At 39.1% G+C, this 20,667-nt stretch overlaps 1 protein-coding gene across 1 annotated transcript in view; it reads right to left on the bottom strand.

The window, feature by feature from the left end:
• Nucleotides 1-20,667, bottom strand: part of GRID1 (glutamate receptor, ionotropic, delta 1) — a 525,592-nt gene that overhangs the window by 312,505 nt on the left and 192,420 nt on the right. The window contains exon 3 of the mRNA XM_014940347.1: nucleotides 1,184-1,468. Within this exon, the coding sequence (XP_014795833.1) occupies nucleotides 1,184-1,468 (285 nt within the window). The remainder of the gene's footprint in view (nucleotides 1-1,183; nucleotides 1,469-20,667) is intronic.

The following is a 20,667-nucleotide window of genomic DNA, read 5'->3' as shown; positions in this document are numbered from 1 at the left end:
CTAAACTGCTGGGTTTTCCATCCTGTGTGGGAAATGACTTCAAAACTGGATGTCTGGAGTTTTTTTTTTTTGCCCCCTTTTTTTTTTAAAAAAAAAAAAAACAAAGAGTACTCCAGCTTCAAAACAAAAGATGTTTCTCTCTGATTCACCATTGAAAATCTGTCATTATACAGAAAGAATGCAAATAAAGATCTGTTTTGCAATTGTGGAAGACTATATATGAAATCTAAACTATATGTGCAGATACATGTAAGATTATTTTTCCAACTGCAATTTAACCTTAATTTCCTTTCTTTGTATTCTGCTCATAGTGTGTCACCACACCAAAAACAAATGCATCACATTTTAAACCAAAAGTGTTTGCAAGGTTTTAAAACATACTATAGAAAATTTATTTTCCCCATTACAGATCATATATCCTAAGATGAGAGCTCTAAAAATGCCACAAGTTAAACATATGGAACAGCATTCATATCAGTTGAGCAGAGGGGGGGAAAAAAAATAATTTAAAATATTATGCACACAATTCCCTTTCACTCTGAGAGCTTGGTACAATGAGAGATTTATTTTTTCATTGCTTCCTTACACCCATCACAAGGTACTAAATTTTCTTGTGCAGAGACTCTTTTTCCTCAAGTTTCAGCTCAAAGTAAAAATTTTTCTGAAGGAAATGCATGAGATGTAGTGAAAATGTTAACTCTACCTTTTGGTTTTATGCAAGGAACTATGTCACTATATGCAGAATAGTGTGAGGAACCATGTAAAAAAAGATATGGTAATAGTTATTGTGAAAATTAATTTTTAAAGAGAACAGTACTCAGCTTTGATAGAGAGCATTTTCTGGGAATGGGTAAAGGCCACGTTGAACTTCCTTGCACAGCTATGTGACCCCTGCCAATCAATGTCAACACTTTATTAATATTTTACTGAAAAAGTGCGAGATGATTCAAACTTTGGCTGTCTTGGTAAGTGTTGCTAAGCAACTTTGCTGCTTGTCTGAGAACTAGTTTTCACAGCAACCTTTCCTTCAAACCGAAGACCTACATCCGCTTGAAACACTTTCCCCTTTGTCAATGAAGAACCCAGCAAGTTATATTGCACCCCTCCCTTTATATTTTCCTCTCCATTTCCCACTTAGAAGAAAAAAAAATTAATAGCGTCTGAAATTCTCCATTTCACTTACCATAATCGCTGTCATAAAATACTATGAATTTCTGCCACCGCAGCTCGGTGACCAGTTTCAGCATGACATCGTTGAGGCGGACTGGTGGCCGGGCAGCCAGTGTGTACTCTTCCTCCTCCAGGCTGGGGTTCAGGTGGCAGGCGGTGCGCGGGGAGCCCCCCGTGTTGCGCTGGACAAAAAGGTGTGGGATGTGCATGGCATCCGTCAGGGACTGCAGGGCATTTGCCGAGGCACAACCAGTGGACGTCACTAAGGCTAAGATCCCCAGGGTCATCAGGTCACAGGCTGGAGAAGAGAAGAAATAAAGCAGGGTCAGAACAAGCTCAACAATTCCTTTGACCAAGCTAGATGCTAAGAAGGGAACAAGACAGGTTTTGCCCTTGACATTAACACAGAGATGAAATGATTTCTATTACAGTATCATCTAAAGCCTTTCACAGATAGGTCCTGTACCGAAGGAGACAGTATCTGCAATCAGTACTGATAAGACAAAGTTGAGGACAGATAACATTGCTACTGCCATTTCTTCAAACAGCAGCTGATGTGGACGGAGATTATGACCCTTGCTTCAGGTCATTCCTGGTGGAAACAGAAACTTAACTCCTGTCTCTTAAAACCCACTTCACCGCTTTCATCTCTTAATCTTTGTTGTGTATGTTTGGATGAAGACTTCAGACAATAAAAGGCAATTTCAGTTTCAAGGATTTGTCTTATATAATAAAGTTTTGAAGGATTTTTAAATTGATGAAAAAGCATTCACCATGTGTCTCGGAGCAATGAAGAAATAACAAAGGCACTCATTAGAACAAAGGCAACTCACGAATGACTAAACAATAATTAACAACACTGTAGCTGTCTTTAAAAAGAACTAGAAAAGCACGTATCATTAAAAAACACAGCATATACATTTGAGCCCATCTGCTTTTGAGAATGAAGGGTTAGGTGAGTTTGATGCAGGTTGGGTAGCCTTGCTCTGCCACTCAGGACATCAGGCAGCCTCTCACATAGCTCACTCTCCCCAAGATTCCTCCAAGTAAGACAATCTGATATTCAGCTGGGGCTGGAGAACGCTTCCAGCCAAGGCCCCCAGCTATATCTCAGCAGCTCTTCTGTCAGCAGTGGTGGTAAGACTGTGTAAGACTACAAGGCAGCTGCTGATGCCCATTTTTACTAATCCTCTTGAACAAGCGACAACAAAGTTGGCCCCTGGGAGCTCAGCACAGCAAGTGCACGTAAGCACAGCACCAGCCCTGAAGGTCCCCCAGGGACACTCCGCACTTCCTACCCCTCTTCTCCTTTGAGGAGATCTGGGGGTGAGCTCTGGGTCTCGGTAGCTGTTTCAGTCCACGAGCAACCACCTGCACAAGCAGAGCCTGGCCAAAGGAAAGCAGCCACTCTGCTTCCCCGGGACAGAGACCTGCCATAATAAAGCCAGACGGGACGTGACCAGAGATGCTCCACAGCCCAGCTGCAGCCTGCTTGAGCTTATTAACAGTGAATAAATAAGAGAGCCTCTGGGGTGCAATTCAGAGCCCCTCTGGGCCACGCAGAGTAGCTGAGTGGGAAATTTGGCTTCCACCTGGAGAGGGGAGGGTGCCCGCACCGGTGCTTCCCTGTAGAAGGTGACTGCCTCAGCGGGCAAGGGAGCCCATGCGTGGCACGTGCTGTGGGACTGCCAGGGCACGGGTCTGCTCGGGTAACGTGGAGAGACACGCTGCCACGCTGCTACTGACCCACCGCTGGAAACCAGCTGAGCAGAAAGGTAGAAAAGTGAACACAATGTATTAAAAGGATTTACTTTTCCTCCTCTAAACACTTTTAAGTATAGCTCCACTTTCAAAGGCCAAAAAGTCAAAGGGACTAGATAGGTTATGGATAATTAAGAGTAATTAACAGTGAATTATCTATTAATATTCATTACATAAAGCCACAGTAATTAAATACATTACACCATTTTAATGCAACCAACAAACTGCTTCACCAAATATCTTCTCAGACCGGACAGAAAATAAATATATTTCACTTTGATATGGGATAATAGAAAGATAATGTTTGATCTTCTCTATGCACAGAATATTCAACATGTATCCTAATGCAAGAGAGAAAGATGAAGTGCTTTTAAAATTATTTCCTTGATGGTCTTTACAATAAACATATGTCAGCTGCATTATCTAAATTTACTCTGTGTTGATTATAGTTATATGAAATTGTTCTTTGTTTTTCTCTGAGAGCTGACCTGATTTAACAGCGGGGAGGCATTACATTTGCCAAATGGGAGACCCAGGTTCAGGAACAGATTTGATTTCCCAGGCTTCTTGCCAGAGAAAACTGAACATGTCATACAGGTAATTTATTTAGTCACAGTAGGGGAGGGAACAGAGAAGTGGGAACAGAGGGAGAGAACAGCAGAGCTGAGCTATAAACCCCTGCAGAGATAACCAACCAGTGAGCTTTGCTGTCACCGAGGGTGAGAGAAGCAAGCCACACGGGTCTGTAGAAGGAACAATTTACTTGCAAAGCAGACAGAAGGAGATAAAAAACAAAGCCCTTTCTGATGGGAGGCTGCATTCAGAGTCACTTATTTGTGGAATATAGAGCTGATCACCAGTTGTATAACAAGAGATAACTTCATTCGGTGGCTGACGCTAATCAAAAGCTGCTCACTTATTAGCAGCAAAAATGCTGGAGATATGACAGACCACAGCAAATGGGCCCCCTTATCTCCCAGCACAGCCCACTGAACACAGCCGAAATCTTTCAGCAAAGACTGATTTGGGTGAGGCATTTTCCCAATGTTTTGCAGTTTGTGTCAATGGGTTAAAATGAAGAATTAGTCAATACCCTTCTAAATTCTGATATTTTGTCATTGATTATGTTCTGCCTGAAAGCATATGCTACACAGTAAGTGTTATCTCCTCTTGCCTCTGTGTTGAGACCGTATAGCAGGCAATAAAAAACTGGAATGACTAAGGAAAAAAAGTTACATATTTTCTGAATTGCTTGCTTTAGTCAAATTACAGAACATGAAATAGAACGTGTCATATTTCTAATAGAAGACTTTCACTATATAAAAATGCAACGGATTCCAAGAAGTTCAAACTCTCCACACTTGTCACACTGATGGGCGAGAATAAGCTTTTAGCACATAAGGAAAAAAAGTATTACTTTCTACATAAGCAACACAATGGGGAACAACTATGTAGCACACTTCAATTCATTTAAAAAAAACTCATTAACTCTTAAGACATCTTGAAATTACTTGGCAAGAGAATGTTCAATGATTATACTACACCAAAATAAAACTCTGGTGACTTTTTTTTTTTAGGATTTCCCCCCATATGCCTGTACTTTCTTGCATACAGAACTCTGTGACATGAGAAAAGATGTGTAATTTTCTGTTTTATTTCATACTAGCCATGGATTTTCAGCAGCAATCAAGCATTCTTGACTATGTGAGTCAGTAAATCACTAATTCTGTATGTCAGTTGCAACTTCATAAGCACTCAAAAGAACCTGCAATTTTTGCACATGAATTTCATAACCCTCATCATGATTTCCTTAAAGCTGAAATACAGAGATTTGAAGTGCCCTGGTTCATGCCAGCCTACTAAGAGGAAATCAAAATGGAAATCAAAACATGCCGAAATCTTGAATGATCTTTAATTACTATAGTTGTAGTTATGACAATTTCATATTTTTATAACTCAGATACTTTCATATTTATTTATTCTGTAGATATTTACATAGATAAGTTTCAAGAAATAATGCTTTTAAAATATTTGTTCCACAGACAAAAAACTACAATGTTCTAGCAATCCTGCCTCCAGACTTCACTGCTATTTGTATAGCAATAGTTATTAGTTCACTGAACGCCTTCATCGTCATCAGGCTTCATTTTAGGAAGATATCAGCATCCTAAAAACGATACAATACAAAATGTGCATTTTCACAAAATGCAAACATGAACACCACCACGCTCAAAGAGTAAATCTGCATTCATCTATTTGAGTAGATTAAATTACGTCATGATAGTTGTTCAGTGTTGACCTCCATTGACAGATCATCTCTCAAGCTTATATATCCCAAATTATTGATCCAGTTTTTAGTTGTTTCAGTGAAGTATTTCTCCCTGCCTATTCTTTTGAAGTCTGTTTTCAGAAACTCCCTTTTCCTTATCTGCTTGACATTTTACATCTTGAAGTGTTATTTCCATTATAGTTTCACAAGACACTGTCTGCTCTCTTCTGCATCTATCGCCTTAGTTTTTTCCATTTAGCCTCTCCAAGTTATCTCTGCCATGATGTTGTCAGAAGTAACACAGGTTAATATATTTTGGGCATTTTCTAACATCTGTTTGTCTAACTTGACTCTTAGATCATAGCAATACATACTGAAAGTTTCTCTCATTCTGTGACTGGCATCTCTATCTTCAGTCATATCCCATTAAGACCACACTTGAGCCTGGAAGAGCAGCTATTATTTTTCAGGCAGCACCTTATCCATATGACTTTTTTAATCGGTGGGACTCCTCATGGCACATGGGAGAATGCAAGGCTTCTGGCTTTGCTACAATCATGTTTAAGGTCTTGCTCTTCTACCATTGCCTTGTGTGTTGCCATCCTATTTCTGAAGACAGGTGCAGATGGCAAAGTCCTGATTTGGCACCATCTTCAGAGGGATATTTGCATTAAGAGCTTTAGCTCAGATCTCTCTGTAATTAAGTCCCTCTCTCTCCAAACTGCAGGGAATCAAAATATTCCAAGAGAAACTGTTATCTTGCTCCTGGCAACATGACAATATGACCATCTTTCAGTCTCCCTTTCAGTGGTTTCCTATTATTCAGAAAAGGGTAGAAACTAGTTCCTTTGTTTCTACAATTATCAATAGACCAGCTGCCACTGTAATTTGGGATCTAACAATATATCCACCTACTGGTATTCACACTGCCTCTTCAAACTTCAATGCCTTTCTGTCTCTCACTTTTATGCATCACTATAGCTGGTCCTACCCACTTTGGACACCATCTGATCATATCTGATAAATCCTCTCTGAATTGATTATTTTTACTTGAAATTCTTTATTCTTTTTCAGTTTGACTAACCCTTAGAAGCTCTTTACTGCACTGCAAACGGAGAGTCATCCTAACCACAAAAAAACTGGCATTTTTAAAAATTTCACTGTTTGAAATTTGAGAGGTTGATGCTTTTTTGCACCGAAAGAGGGAAGAGAACTTCAGATCGAGCAAGAGAATGGAAATCCAGATACACTGCATATTCCTGGTATTTCTGCTGCAGTACTCTGCAATGAAATGATTAACAAAGTTGGCACTTAAGTGTTTGTAATTAGGTTTCAAAGCTACCCTCCTGCTGAGATGAGATGAGGGAGTTCATGCTTGCCTTCATACTATTGTCTCAGTCAATCTGGCAGAAAACTAATTTTTCACATTGTTTATCTTTGAAAACCAGTAGGGAAAAAGAAACAATTTTATCATTAAAACATCAAATTCCAAAGAACACAGCAAACGGGGCAGAGTGGGGGGGAGGATCTATTTCAGGAACCCAAATCCTAATATTCCATGACATTATCAAGACCTGTAATTTATTCTGCCAAAAGTTAGCAAATCTACCAACTAGCCTAGCAAGCGGATGCAGAATATCATGTACTATAACAAATAAACACACAAGGAACTAGCTATTGTATTATTCACACACACAAAATTTAATCAGAAATTTGGTTCATTAGCCAATTTATATATAAACAGATACACATCACAAAAGTTTTGGGTGAAACACTAGGATGATGAAGAGTTAGGAGCTAAAAATAGATCAGTTCAGAAAGTTGATAAGCGGTATCTTTAATCAAGATGTAAGGTCTGTGGGAAAGAAATCCATAGAGGTATTCTTAAATTAAATGGAAAAAGGCCTTCTGGCAGGTTGGTCTGGAGCACCAAGATGAGATAGAAAGGATGATGATAGAAGGAAAAAGCCTGCAGCCCACCAAGCAATATTTCAAAATGAAGAGGATGATGACACAATTCCTTCAGCTAAAACCAACATAACAAACCAGAAAAGCGAGGACTTTCATGCATATCTAAAGAAAACCCAAATGTTTCTGCAGTATTAAATGAGAAATTTCTACGAAGTTGAGGAACAAACCCAGAGCTAATTCAGTCTTACAGAAAAACGGCAAAAGACCATTAGCTCTCTACCATTTTAACTTTCTTTAGGCCTCAAAAGGCCTCAGAAATTTAAAAGCTTTTGTGCAAAACAAGTCCATCAGGCAGATAAAATTATAGAATACTCTTATTAATATCACTGAAAATGCTTCTATTAAAATTATTAATCTATAGAAAGATTCACTGCATCGTGGTTTGGCCTCAGCCAGCAACAAAGAACCAGTGGTGGCTCTTTCACTCCACCACAGCCATGGGGGAGAATGTCATGCTATGCTGTTGTCCTTCCTTCAGTAATAAATATATTATTCTTTGTTCCGTTTCCGTAAGCTTTTACTTACCTTTATGTTCTGCACTTACACTATGTTTCTTCAAATAACTAAGAATTTATTATCTCTATTATGAAAACCCTACACAAAGCTACAGTTACTTGTCATAGAATAACTTAATACAGAGAAAAGATAACAAATGTAAACAGCAAAAATCTTTTATGTAGCAGTTTTATTGCTGTATCACCTTATATGTAGTAAAGATGAATATTTCTTACTGTATTACACAGATCTTCAATCAAAACAAAATGCATCTTAAAACAAGAAAGCAATTTCACAATTATTCCACTGTGTTTTGATGCAAAAATCAAATCAACCAAAACCCCTAACTATCCCAACTTGGGTATGTATGTTTTTTGCATTTAACATTTGAGAACAAGAAATATTTCCTCCCTTTCATTTAAACAGCTCTTCCCCTGCATCTGAGGCCAGGACACAGGCACTCTTAGATCCCACAGTCCTTGATGTGACTATTTTGGAAGCCACAGGAAAGCCTAACATAGCCTCAACCAACCTGGTGGCAATAGTGTTTCCCCACTTGCTAGCATTCAGAGCCCAAACGTGATGCCAAGTCTTCCATCAGAGATGAGAATTTCAAATCATGAAAGTATTCCCCACGTATAATAACGCATCATGAGAAGGACCCCTGAAGAGCATCTGTGACTAGCCTGGCCTTCAAAACACAAACACAACCACTGACCAATACTGCAATGACCCTTGCAATATAAACAAATAGCCAGTCATAGAATCATAGAATTGCCTAGGTTGGAAGGGACCTTTAAGATCATCAAGTCCAACCATCAACTTAATACTGACAAAGTGGTACCTGGTACACACCCCAAAGCTTGTCTGAGAAGCAAAGAGGACAGATCATGCCTGGAGTTTGTCAGATAGATACCATTCTTGCTGGACTTCACAGAAACGTGATGCAAACTTAAAACAGAAGAGGCAAGTACCCAACACAAAGCAAACTTCCCCAAAGCCCCAATTTTCTAGAGTCTCACAACAAACAAACTTCCCTATATGTATCCTCTCTCTGAAGCCATGAAACCCACACTGGGAAGAATTCACAATCAATCAGTGCAGGGCTCTCTCCAGTTGCAGGAAGTCAAGCATACCTCCTGCCAGCTCACACGCTCAAGAAGAGCTTTAAAATCTGACACAAACACCATACTGCCAGAGTATCTCTGGACAAGACGCTGATGTTTTCAGTTGTGCAAACATGTATGATGCAGTGTCCTTAACAGGTAATTTGCAACCACAATAAAACCTGTGGCCATGGTCCCTAAAATCACAAACTTACAGCACAAAAGCTAAAAAAAGAATAAACCAACTTGTAGCAGGATGATTAGCACCTACACATGGACAAGACACTACCAGAGAGGCACAAACTACCACTAACTCCAGGAAAATTAGAGAAGCTCATTGCTGACCTGCAGCACGCTCAGGTTTTTTTCCTTTTAGGGTAACTATGGAGGAAAACTGGTATTTGTCATTGTGAGCCATCCTTGGGGGTTTTTGGTACTTAGTTTCATAATAACTACAAACCAAAACCATTACACTATATAACATATTGAAGAAACTGAACAACTACCATTTAGCCTGGTTTCAGAATTATTTCTCCAACCTTCATTATATCTTTTTTTTTTTTTCTTAGAAAACACAAGATAAGGGAATCTTAGGTGTTTTTCTTAGCAACTGAATCTTAGCAACGGAAATAAGACTGGCCAGTCAGCTGATAATTATTTTTTTTTCTTTTAGAAAAGCTTACCATATATTGTATGGGTAAAGTCCTACAGCTGGATACTTCAGTCTCCAACTTGGGTAACATTCTCAGGAGGCCAGCTCAAAGTACTTTGCGATCCAAAACTTAGATATGCATCATCACTTACATTTTCTAATATAACAATGATTATTTTAGTAGGCATTCAGCTATGAGAAAAATATTCCAGGAAACCAGTACATACATTCAAGAGAACCCATATGAACATATATAAGTGTGCACACTTGAGTGCACATGTAATTAGGATATCAGAACATAACTGACAGAGCAGCATCTAGAAACACCTTAAAAGCTAAGGAAAGCACAAGATTTTGAAATGTTTACCAAAAAAATTTTCAGAAAAAAGTGTTATTAAAGATCCTCCCCCCATTCTTGGGCTGCCTTTTTATTTTTTTGCCAGCATTCAGCAGCCTAAGCCGAACGAGGAGACATAGGGGCAAAAGAAAAAAGGAATGGTGTTTCATATGGGTGTTTTTTTCCCCTCCTCCATTACTCACAGAACAGAGGCACACTGGCAATATCACCTTACTTGTGCTGCTTGGCCCACACTGCCTGTTTACCTCTTCTGGGGTCAGAAGCTGGCTCCATCCCCTCTGTGTCACTGCTCAGAGCACTAACGGGGTGCCTCCTTACTGCTCATTGACACTGGCTGCATAGGACAAGCAGTATTTAGATCTTCAACTTGCTTTCAACTGTACGCTTTACTAACTGCTGTCTTGTGGGCCATTCTCAGCACGTATAAACTGCCAGAGCTCCCCTGACATTTCTAGAGCTGTCTTTTACCTCTAAATAATAGTTACTGTTCCTTATTTCATCTATTACCCCCTTGGTTCAGTATTTTCTGTAAACTGTCATTGTTGGCTTGCACACACACAGATCGCTCACCTAGTTTTGGTATGAAGGCTGTAAAACACTTATTTTATAGGACTTATAGTGAACACACAAAATTGCTTAAATCCTTTTCCTAGAAAGCATACTGACTGCAACAACTGGAGGTTTTAAGCTATTTCCCTGGAAAAGCAAACCAGAAAGACTTTTCAGTGCATGACAACATTCTTTGTGTTCATTCATCGACCCACTAAACCACTGGCTGCCATCCTTGAAAAGTGAACCAGGAGCAGGAAGAGGAACAGTATAGACCACTCTTCTGTTCACGTTTATGCAGATAAAGAAATTATTTCAAAATGGTAAGTAATATACCATAGAGAAGGAAAACAGTTACCAAAACTAGAGCTGTGGTTTTCATTTAATTTATGGGAGCATATTAATAGCTCTCTTCAGTCTTTAATAGTCTAAAATAAAACATGAAAGAGCTCTCACACCAAGCACACAAGTAAAGCTGCTCTACTGGCAAAGCAGTTTCATTTCCATACAACTAAGTGATGCCATCAAGTGGTCAACAAATGCACCAGTTGTTTTGGGGTTAGTCTTCATTGAACAGGCTACATTTTGTATGGTAAAGCTACCACCATGAATCAGTACAAGACATACTCTACTGATAAAAGTGCATTAATTGAGAGCACTAGTGACAGATAAGAGATGGCCCTATTTTTACAAAGGCAGATCTGATGCTGCTCTCTAGCTCCTCCAAAGAAGGTAAGAGCCTCTGAGATCACAAACAGCTTTATAGCTAATAATCTGCTTTATAGCTGAGATTTGTTATTGGCTTTGCATTTGGGTGGATTTGGAAGACCAAACCAGGAAACACTGCACAATCTTTGTATTAAAAAAAAAATTTAAGAAGTAGATAACAATTTAGTAATATGAGCAGTTAAGGATGTGAAACATCATGACATTTAAACATTTTCCATTTTTTCCTGAACTAATAATAATAATTAAAAAACCCTCTAAAACAGCTAAATAGTACCCTGACAGTACAGAAATTCTCCAGAATAATGGTACTTCTGTTTTCTCAACAAAATATAATTCCATTAGCAACGGTTTTCTCCCAGAATTGTAGCTTGGCATGATGTTTAAAAATGTGACTAAGCATTTCTGGTAATTTTGAATAGAGCATGGTTTTACAGAGCTACTCATTAATCACAACGGCACTGATACTGTTGTAAGGCACTAGGTAGAAATGAACCAGCTTAGAATTGTTTTTATTCCTTTTCCCCTTTCAACACTAGTTCTGAGGTAGAATTAACTGCAAACCATCTCAATTATTCAAGGGACATAAACAACAGCTTTTCTGAATTTGATTTCCATTCTTTGCAAGTTCTTCCATAATTATGTTTTCTTTTGCCCTTCAGCACAGAATAAACTGCACTTTCTCACCTTCTGCTTCTTTCACCTGCCTTTCCTTACAAATCATAACTATATAAAAGTATTTTTTCACACCCTCATTAGCATTCTGCAGGGATGCTTGACTTTGCCGCCTCCTTCGGGACTATTTTACATGTACACACTGAGTATTATTTTAATGTCAGCGTGGCTCAGGCTCAGTTCTGGCGTGCACAAAAGGAAAACACTCTCCTGCCATTTACAAAAAGCAGTCAAATGTAGCAACTCTAGACAAGCTGATAAAACCTCCCAGTTCTTTGGTACCAAGAAACTCATTTGGATTCTGAGCAGTACTGACAAGCAAAGAACATGTTAGCCCTGCTTGCCTGTCTAATTTGCAGCAATGATAGATATGCACAAAAAACGCCAATAGAAGTTTTAGGGGGGGCCTCCCCCTCCCTTAAATTGTTCTCCTTTCTATCATGCCTCATGCTGAAAGCAGGAGGGATAAACATCAGTCTAAGCATCACAACATTGCTTCTGAACGAACTACAAAAGATTTCTGTGTGCTGTTGTTTCCCCAGCACATTAGGAACACGTGCCACTCACGGCACACTCCTACTCACCTAGAGATTTTAAGCAAACCAAAACGCTGATGCGTGATCTCTTTTCCATAACCAATCTGCCATCCTGCCTCCAGAAAACACTTACTTGAAAACAACAAATTCAAACAACTGCAAACATCACTCCAGCATTTCATGTCCTCTGACCTAAATCATTAAGCAGGAGACTTAGAAGGGAGCCTCTAGGATACATACAGTACCATCAGGGCTGCTGCGTTATGAGAAGCTGGATGTTACAAGACTAAAGGCGAATTCAACAAGAGGTACCATTGCCTCATGCAGCTACAGCAAGTTCCATACTCCAACAGTCAGCTCAAGAAATGCACAGCCCTAAAACTTACCCTTATCATCCTCTCTATGGTCTCCCCCTCCAGTAGCTGCTACTTCTACCAGCGAAGTGGACAGCAATATTATGTAATGAGACGATGAGACACCAGAAATCAATTCACGTCGCCGGGAAGCACGCCCATGGTGAAGGAGATAACTTATCCAAACAACATTCATTTATTTATGCCAACTGCCGAAAGTCTTGTAGTGTTTATGAATCTAGCTGTGACTCAGTACATATTTATAGCATATATTTATTGACAAGTTTTAGGGGTTGATCTATTGAAAGTTCTCTGCAATGTATCACATACTTACAATTGCATTCAAGGATTATGCAAATATCCCAGCCTAGCAACAGTCTAAAGCTGCTATTTCATTTTCTAAAATCAACTTTAAAAGGAACACTTTCTTCTTTCCTCACCCATGAAACACATAATGAATGCCAAAATTATTTTTGCTCAGTACTAAGAAAAAGATCCTGTACTCACTCAGCACCAGTATTCCTCGCATAAAACCCACTTTGCTTACAGATCTCAAATCCCCATGACCCTCCAGTGCTACAAATGGGTGTCATTAAAATACTGCAAATCTGCATTCCCCAGCTTTCCTTTTAGCAGTTGCCCTAGAGTAACTTTAGACACCACACATTACTTTTAAACACCTAATAAAAGCTATTCTAAATTATTGGAGTATTACTTTGAATTTCTCTCTCCCCTTCAGCTCTGCATGAATCAAATCAGGGAAAAACATCAAAACCCACAAATTTTCAAAAGTTCCCATCTCAACACATGAAATTAGACAGTTGCTCCAATGTGTTTAACACCTGAGAGTTCCCACTGTGTACCTTAGGACAGATTTTTAAGAAGTCTCAACATTTATGCACCTCTTACCCAGAGCCTGCTTGAAGACCAGGCTACTTCTTTTGATGCTTAAATGAGACCTGACCTCTTGAAAGTTGCGCCCATTTTGGACTACACATTTAATTACTATTTTTTTCTTTATTGTCTTTTTTAAACCCTCTCTATCACCATCTCTGTGGATAAACAGGTTTAACACTATGCATAACCAGGCTTACCTCATACCAGCCCAGATGCAGAATATTTCTTTAATCTCATATTATTCGAAATTGTTTAAAAATTGGCATAATTACACCTTGCACTTAAGGTTTCTCTGCACATGAAAATCACTCTAGGGAAGACAGCAATTTGAAAACTAGCAAGGTATCCTGGAATGGTGGACAGGTTTGATAGCCATGAGTGCCTTTTCAGCTGCAGCTACTGTGAAGGTGGAAAATTTATACCAAAAGGCAAATCAAGAGTTATTCAGAGGTGGTCAAGCCTCTCTCTCTGCAATACATTTTCTTTTTATGTTCCTGTCAAACAACAAAACAGTTTTTGAAGTTTACCCTCCCTCTCCCTTCCATTGCACACATCTCCCCAGCACACAAAGGCCACACACCACTATGCCCTTGCTGCTCTTCCATGTGGCCACCCATGATAGTGTCTAGGAGACCAAGAGTATATCAAGCATGACTACATGGCTTGGACAGCTATGGTGAAGAGCAGGAGAACACCGGTGTTTTACTCCTAATTCTTGCTAGTCAAGAAAAAGGGCTTGCAGAAGAGTAGACAGCCTGTGGTTTTAATACCTGCTTGCACAGCTGGTGTCAACAACAGGGCTTTTACAATCATGGAACTCTCTTTCAAGACCAAGGATTTCTGGGCAGAGACAGGATTTAATCAGTAGTGTAAAAGCATCTTTGCCACCAGTTTGGCCAAACCGGTGAAGAGAGCTTTAAACTAAGAACAATGGGGAAGGGAAATGGTAGCCAATGATTGAGTGAGGAAGCAGGAAACTAGTATGATGAGCAAGGGCTCAGGCCAATGTGCACAAGAGAGACCCTGAAAACAGCAGAACAGGACGAAAGGGGCTGTGCCAAGTATATGCGCACAAAATACAGAAGGGGCACGATGGGGGATCCTCTCACACACCTTTGAGAAATCAGCAAGGTTGGCGCAGTCACAGGGCTACCATCCCACAGGGGTGCAGTGGGATCTCTCTCAGGACTGGAGTGCTGCAGTGATTGCAATTTTATATTACTTTTTGTTTAAAAGAAGAACTTTATTTGTCCATTGTTCAGCTATTGACTGTGTTCTATGAACTCACAGATTTATTGGTTTTTAAAACCACCTGAATCATACCTGTGAAAAAGTCTGTTAATGTAATTCAAGTTTCAATGAGCTATCGGAAGCATTTTTTTGTAATATATAAGCCTTAAAACTACTCACTGAAGTGACCCAGAAGTAGATGACAGGTATTTTAAATTTATACAGAAAAAATAATCACCCTTATACAGTACTTCATTGAACAAAAATAAACATTAATATTTTATTCCACTAGTCTCCTATTCTGCCTTAAATGGTGTCCATCACTGATTAGCCCATCTGACTTCCCCTTGAGCTTTCTGTCCTCTATTACTTCCTTCACCTTTATTACAATTATATAGACTCCTACTTGTGTGAGAACCCAAGATATCAGGTAGCGATGGATAAAATACTGTGCTAACAATTAAAAAGTTTTATTACTAGTAAGACCATTGATGCCACTACTAAATTATCTGAAAGCATCATATTTTCAAAGACCTGTGATTAATCGCAATGTTCACACATTTTATTGACTAATTTGAGGCAAATAAAATATACTCCAGTCATACATATGAAATTAATCATTAGATTACAGAAAAAAAGAAAAAGACTACAGACTGCACAATGGAAGAGAGATCCAAAAAACCTATTTCATTAGTAAGCAAGCCTAAACTAACTAATCCAGAAGGAACCAGATACAAAAGGATTTGCTATTAAAATACCTCACCCTCCACTAAAAGAGATTGTTTCATTTAAAGGCTCTGCTCTCAGCTGTTACACAATTCCTTCGTCTGATTGCAGTAACTGCTTAACAGAAAATTGTCAACGTGGATAATAGAGGATAACTTGAGCCCCATGATATTATCTACAAATATGTTAGCATATTTTTGATTAGGTGCTACTTAGGCTTTGTTACTAATAAAGCTTAACTGGCTGTTATGTTTGTGTTCATAAAAATCTCATTATATAAAACCTCCAGGTAGCTTTCTTAGTCACAGACTAAAACCAAAATAATTTTTCCCTGTTCTTCTACCACAGGATTTGAATGAATCCTACGGCAGACCAAGGGAGCCACTAGTGGCTATGGTCAGAGGAGCAGATCCTAAGGAACAAAAAGTGACTAAGACATTATCACATGTGATGGGACAAGCAACACTCGATACGGAATTCCAATATCACATTTTCACGAACCTGATTCTGCAGGACATTGTAACACCAGTAACCATTGCTTGTGTGGAGAGTTAAACACGGATAGAAGGAAAATGCTTAAACTGACAAGACAGGCCTCCTACAAAAGGTCTGCACCAAATTCTAACTCCCATCTGGGCCACACGGAGGGATTAGTTTAAGAAAAAAAGGACGCACCTTAAATACAGAGGCAGAAAGAGTAGATCAGAGAAGGAGCCTGCTTTCAAGTATCAATTGTCTTTTTACCAGTTACAAAAGAATAAATGACTTAGAAAAGTGGATTTCCAATCAGAAGTACCACTACAAATGAGAATTTTTGTTTGTTTATTCATAGGTCACCAGTTTCTCACAAAAGGCTTTTACTGCATCTCTAGGTGTGCATTAATTATTGGGTCACACAGATTTTCTGAGAAACTGTATTACAATCACATGCTCGAGTCATACGCCAAGCAAAAAAAAAAAATCTAGAAGCCAAATATTAGAAAGCCACAACAGCTACAGCCTTCTTATATTTCCCACACTGTCCAAAGCACTAGGGAATTTGTCTGTGAGAGAAGCACTCAAATGCTAGACCTGCTAAAAATCAAGTTACAGCCAGGGACCATAGACAGCAAAATGTCAGCTTTAGAGCCTGGACATAGTGACAATAGCACTGTTAGATTCCCCACAGGGCTAAGTGGTCTTTTTTTTTTCATTTATCATTGTATGATTGTTACACTCGCTCAGATTTTTTTATTTTGTTCTACATCATTTTTATAAAATCACTGTCCTATTCGGAACATATGCTATATACACCAGATAAACATTCTTTAAACTTTTTATTCTTTTCTCATAATCACCGAGTTGTTTTCATAAAGTACTTGACCATACAGGGGACGAGGGGGAAATCAATACCCAGGCCTGATGGTGCTTTCCACTCTAGAATCTCACTTGTCTGATTCCCAATAACCTACACAATTGTCATTGTGGGCTTTTAAAGTTTTCCAAATCTCTCCAGAAGTGAGGCATTGCTTTCTGAGGTTAGGTCTCTAGTCACATCATGAAGATGTGTCTCATCTCCGAGAGCTCAGACACTGTAGTCTGGTTGTGCAGACTCAATGGCAACTATTAACTCTCCGAGCTTCTCAATTTACTTAAAATAACCCTTTCCCAAAGATCAAATTTCATGAGCACTAGATAGGCTATAATTTTTCATTCAAGGATCTCTGACAGTAGAAATAAGTACCATAGCTTTTGAAGTAGTTGCTAACACAAGAAACAGCATAAAAATACTAACACTCCTCAACATATTAGCCTCATGTGGATGACTCCTCCAGATTTATGCAATGTCTTCAGACTGAAGGCTTGTCTGTTGCCCTTTCTTTCTCTCTATTTCTTGCCTGGACCATCGAGTTTCTTTCCACATCTAATCTTTTATCATTCCTCCTTCCTTAAAATGAGTGGTAAAAAACCTTGCTTTTATAATGTATTATGATGTTTTTATAATTTTATAATATAAACAAATTTGTAAAGAACGCTTTGGGCATCAGCTCACTGAAGTCCCCACTAAGAATTCAGCTTTCTGCCTTAGATTTTGGTCTTTATAAACTGATTTTTACCCAAACCTCAACAAATCCTTGCTTGAAGGGCCTTCCACAATCACAGGTGGTTTGTGAATCTTTCCATTGCTGTTTCTATACTATCACTACAATTTTCTGTCAAAAATAAGAGACAAAAGGAAAGGAGAACATCCATTTTTAAAATGGACTTTCAGCTGTTCTCTATCTTTGTATAGAGTTCACGAGCTTGGAGAGAAATCATGCATTGTAAATAAGCCAATTCTGAAACAAGTTTCAAAATAAAATGATTCACACATCACAAAATATTTTTCATATGAACTTAATAGCACAGCAGATGCATTTTCCGCATGAGGTAAATCATTCATCACTACAGAGCTTCATCATCTTCAGAAAAGAGCTGCGCTTTGTTTTTCTCCTTTATTTTTTTCCCCTCTTATCAGGTATGTTAAGGGTTTACATCGGTTAACACAACCAGAAAACTCTTTTTCTTTCTTGTACCAGAAATGGTTTTTCAGGCTCTTCTCGTTACAGATCTGAATCACCAAGATAGGCTTGCACATTAGCAGTCTATCTAAATGTCTTCCTATTATTGTTGTCCCTTTCAACCTTTGTCACAAGTCACTTATCTTCTCTCAAATTACATTTTAAAGCTAGGACCAGGACGATTGAATTTTTTTAGCTACATCCATCTAGTGCCTTGCCTTATAAAGTTCCTAAAACTTTGATAGACAGACAGGTTCTTCAGCAACACGAGTACACAGTTGTACTAAAACACAGTTTAGAAAGTATATCCTTACTCACACCCCCACACACACTCCCTGAAGTGAGTTCTAAAGAGAACTTAAGTATTTTCTACATTATTTATTATAGATACAGTAGTATGAACCACTTGTGTTTTGGACCCAATTCATGTGAATAAGCAATTTCTCTGAAATCAAATAGTATTTATTCCCTCACCAGGCTGAAACTATTTTGTGCAACAAGGAAAACTACCTCCTGGATAAGACATGCCAGCTGATTTCTCAGGGGGCTTTTTGTCAGAGATTCTCTCCATCTTTACATGATAGGAATATTTTGATATAGTCCAAATCTACATCTTGACACTGTCTGTCTGGCAGACACTGACCTTGCACATTTATTACTCTTTGAAATTCCATGGAGATCAGTCTTATTTTATATATATATATATATATATATATATATATATATTTAGACTGACAAGTATTTCTCTGTTCTACAAGAGAAAAGTGATCTTTTTTCCAGTGATAACAGGGTTCCTAAGCTGTACAGCCCAAGGCATAATACATTATCCTCAGCCACAGTACCAATGGAGGGTGTTAATAAAGCCCCAGCCTGAAGCAAGCTTAAAGTTTGACGAAAATTTAGCTCCTTCTTGTACTTATTACACATTACATCTGGGCATAACAGATGCCTATATGGATGGTCCCTCCTCACAGCCCTCTCTTAGTGCAGGGTGGCTGCCACATACCAGACACAGCATGGACACTTTGAAGAACACAGGCAACATTTAGTGTAAAGATGCATTGCTTTCTCTGTTCCTAGGCCTGGTGGCTCCAACAAATCATGGTGAGGTGATTCAGGTCAGCTGGGCAACCGGATCCTGCCAGCAGGATCATCAAGTGCATTTCCTGACAGGGAATACAGAAAACTAGGGTAGCAGCTGAAATCTTTTTAGTTCCCACCCATCCCAGCAGCCCACTCCTGTATATCACCACTGGGCAGTACCAACAAAAAATGGGTAACAGCAGTTCAGTAGTTCATGCCCTCTCAGAAACCTTTGAGGAAAAGAGTTTGCACAAACACATTATTTGAAGTGTTACCTGTAAATGGATACATCCATGTCCATACAACACACTTCCCATCTTTCCAGAGCAAATCCATCATGCAGAACACCTCTCTTGCACTACAAGCTTTCTCAGAGGTGTTTTTGGGACAGCACTAACTCACAAATGCACATATAGTGCTTTTTCTATCTAACACAAACATAGAGCATCTGTTGATGCAGTAAGAAGTTAATTTCTTGCAAGCCAGTATTTAACATAACTATACATGAGGCTAAACTCTGCCATAAATTCCAGAACAGGTACACTTCTCACAGAGCACTTTATACTCCTTGGGGGCTGACGTTCAGATTGACTGTCTCTCTGGGCCATCATAGGCTCTGACAATCCTTGCCAAGGTACTAGGTGAATTCATCAGGCCAGAAAACTTTCGGTCCATCTCCTATCACCACCATCTCATGACTCAGACGGGATTCAGGTAGAGCCCTCTAACCCAAACTTAACACCACTCTTGAGTAGCAAGGAGACTCCATGGGTCTCAGCTGCAGTTAAATAACCAGTACCCACATCTGACACTTCATACAGCCCATGTGCTACTTCAGCCCACAAGACAGTTACTTTTCTCAAGGGTCTGCAAGCTAAAAAATTTTGGCAACTGATTGGCTCTATAAGTCCTGTCTGGGGTGAGCATCAGCTGGCAACCACTTGCTTCACTTCTTTGCTATGAAGAGTCTGAGATCTCAAGGGCAAGTTATACAAAGCCTCCAGCATAAAGCATTGCCTGGCTCCTTCCTTCGCTTTGGGTATGTGCCAGCTAAAAATGGTGACTGAATCTGTCAAACACAATTCCCAGTCTCTGTCACTCAGAAAGCCTATCCAAAAATGACAGGCTTTCTACTTCACCAAGAACGCCAATGTTTGTTTAAGTGCAGTAAGTGCCACAACAAGCACAGCGCTTTAAGCCACTTAAACAAATCAGGACAGACTAAACTTTTGTTACCTAGAGGGTTAATTGGATTTAGCTGGGAAAACTTATTTCTGATCTCTGCACACAGACAGGAAGGAGTCACACAGATGATTTATACAGATGAATGATAGCAATGTCTAATTTCCTTTGTGTAGTCACTTTTGTTTATTTCTTTTCCTTATGTTTTACTGGAGTACTTGCATGAAGCACGCAACAGTGTTCTTTTTGAGTTGTTACTACAGCACAAAGAGAAATCCATACTTGTCATGACATTTCAGGCCCTGCACAGCAGAATTAGATGTAATATTTTTGGCTACTGAAAGAAAAACAGTGCAGATGCTATAAAAAGCAACTGACCAGAAATCCA

The sequence above is a fragment of the Calidris pugnax genome, unplaced genomic scaffold, assembly GCF_001431845.1.
Source record: "Calidris pugnax isolate Ruff unplaced genomic scaffold, ASM143184v1 scaffold39, whole genome shotgun sequence".
NCBI lineage: Eukaryota > Metazoa > Chordata > Aves > Charadriiformes > Scolopacidae > Calidris > Calidris pugnax.
The sequence above is the reverse complement of the archived record's forward strand: the minus strand, read 5'-3'. Positions and strand labels throughout refer to the sequence as shown.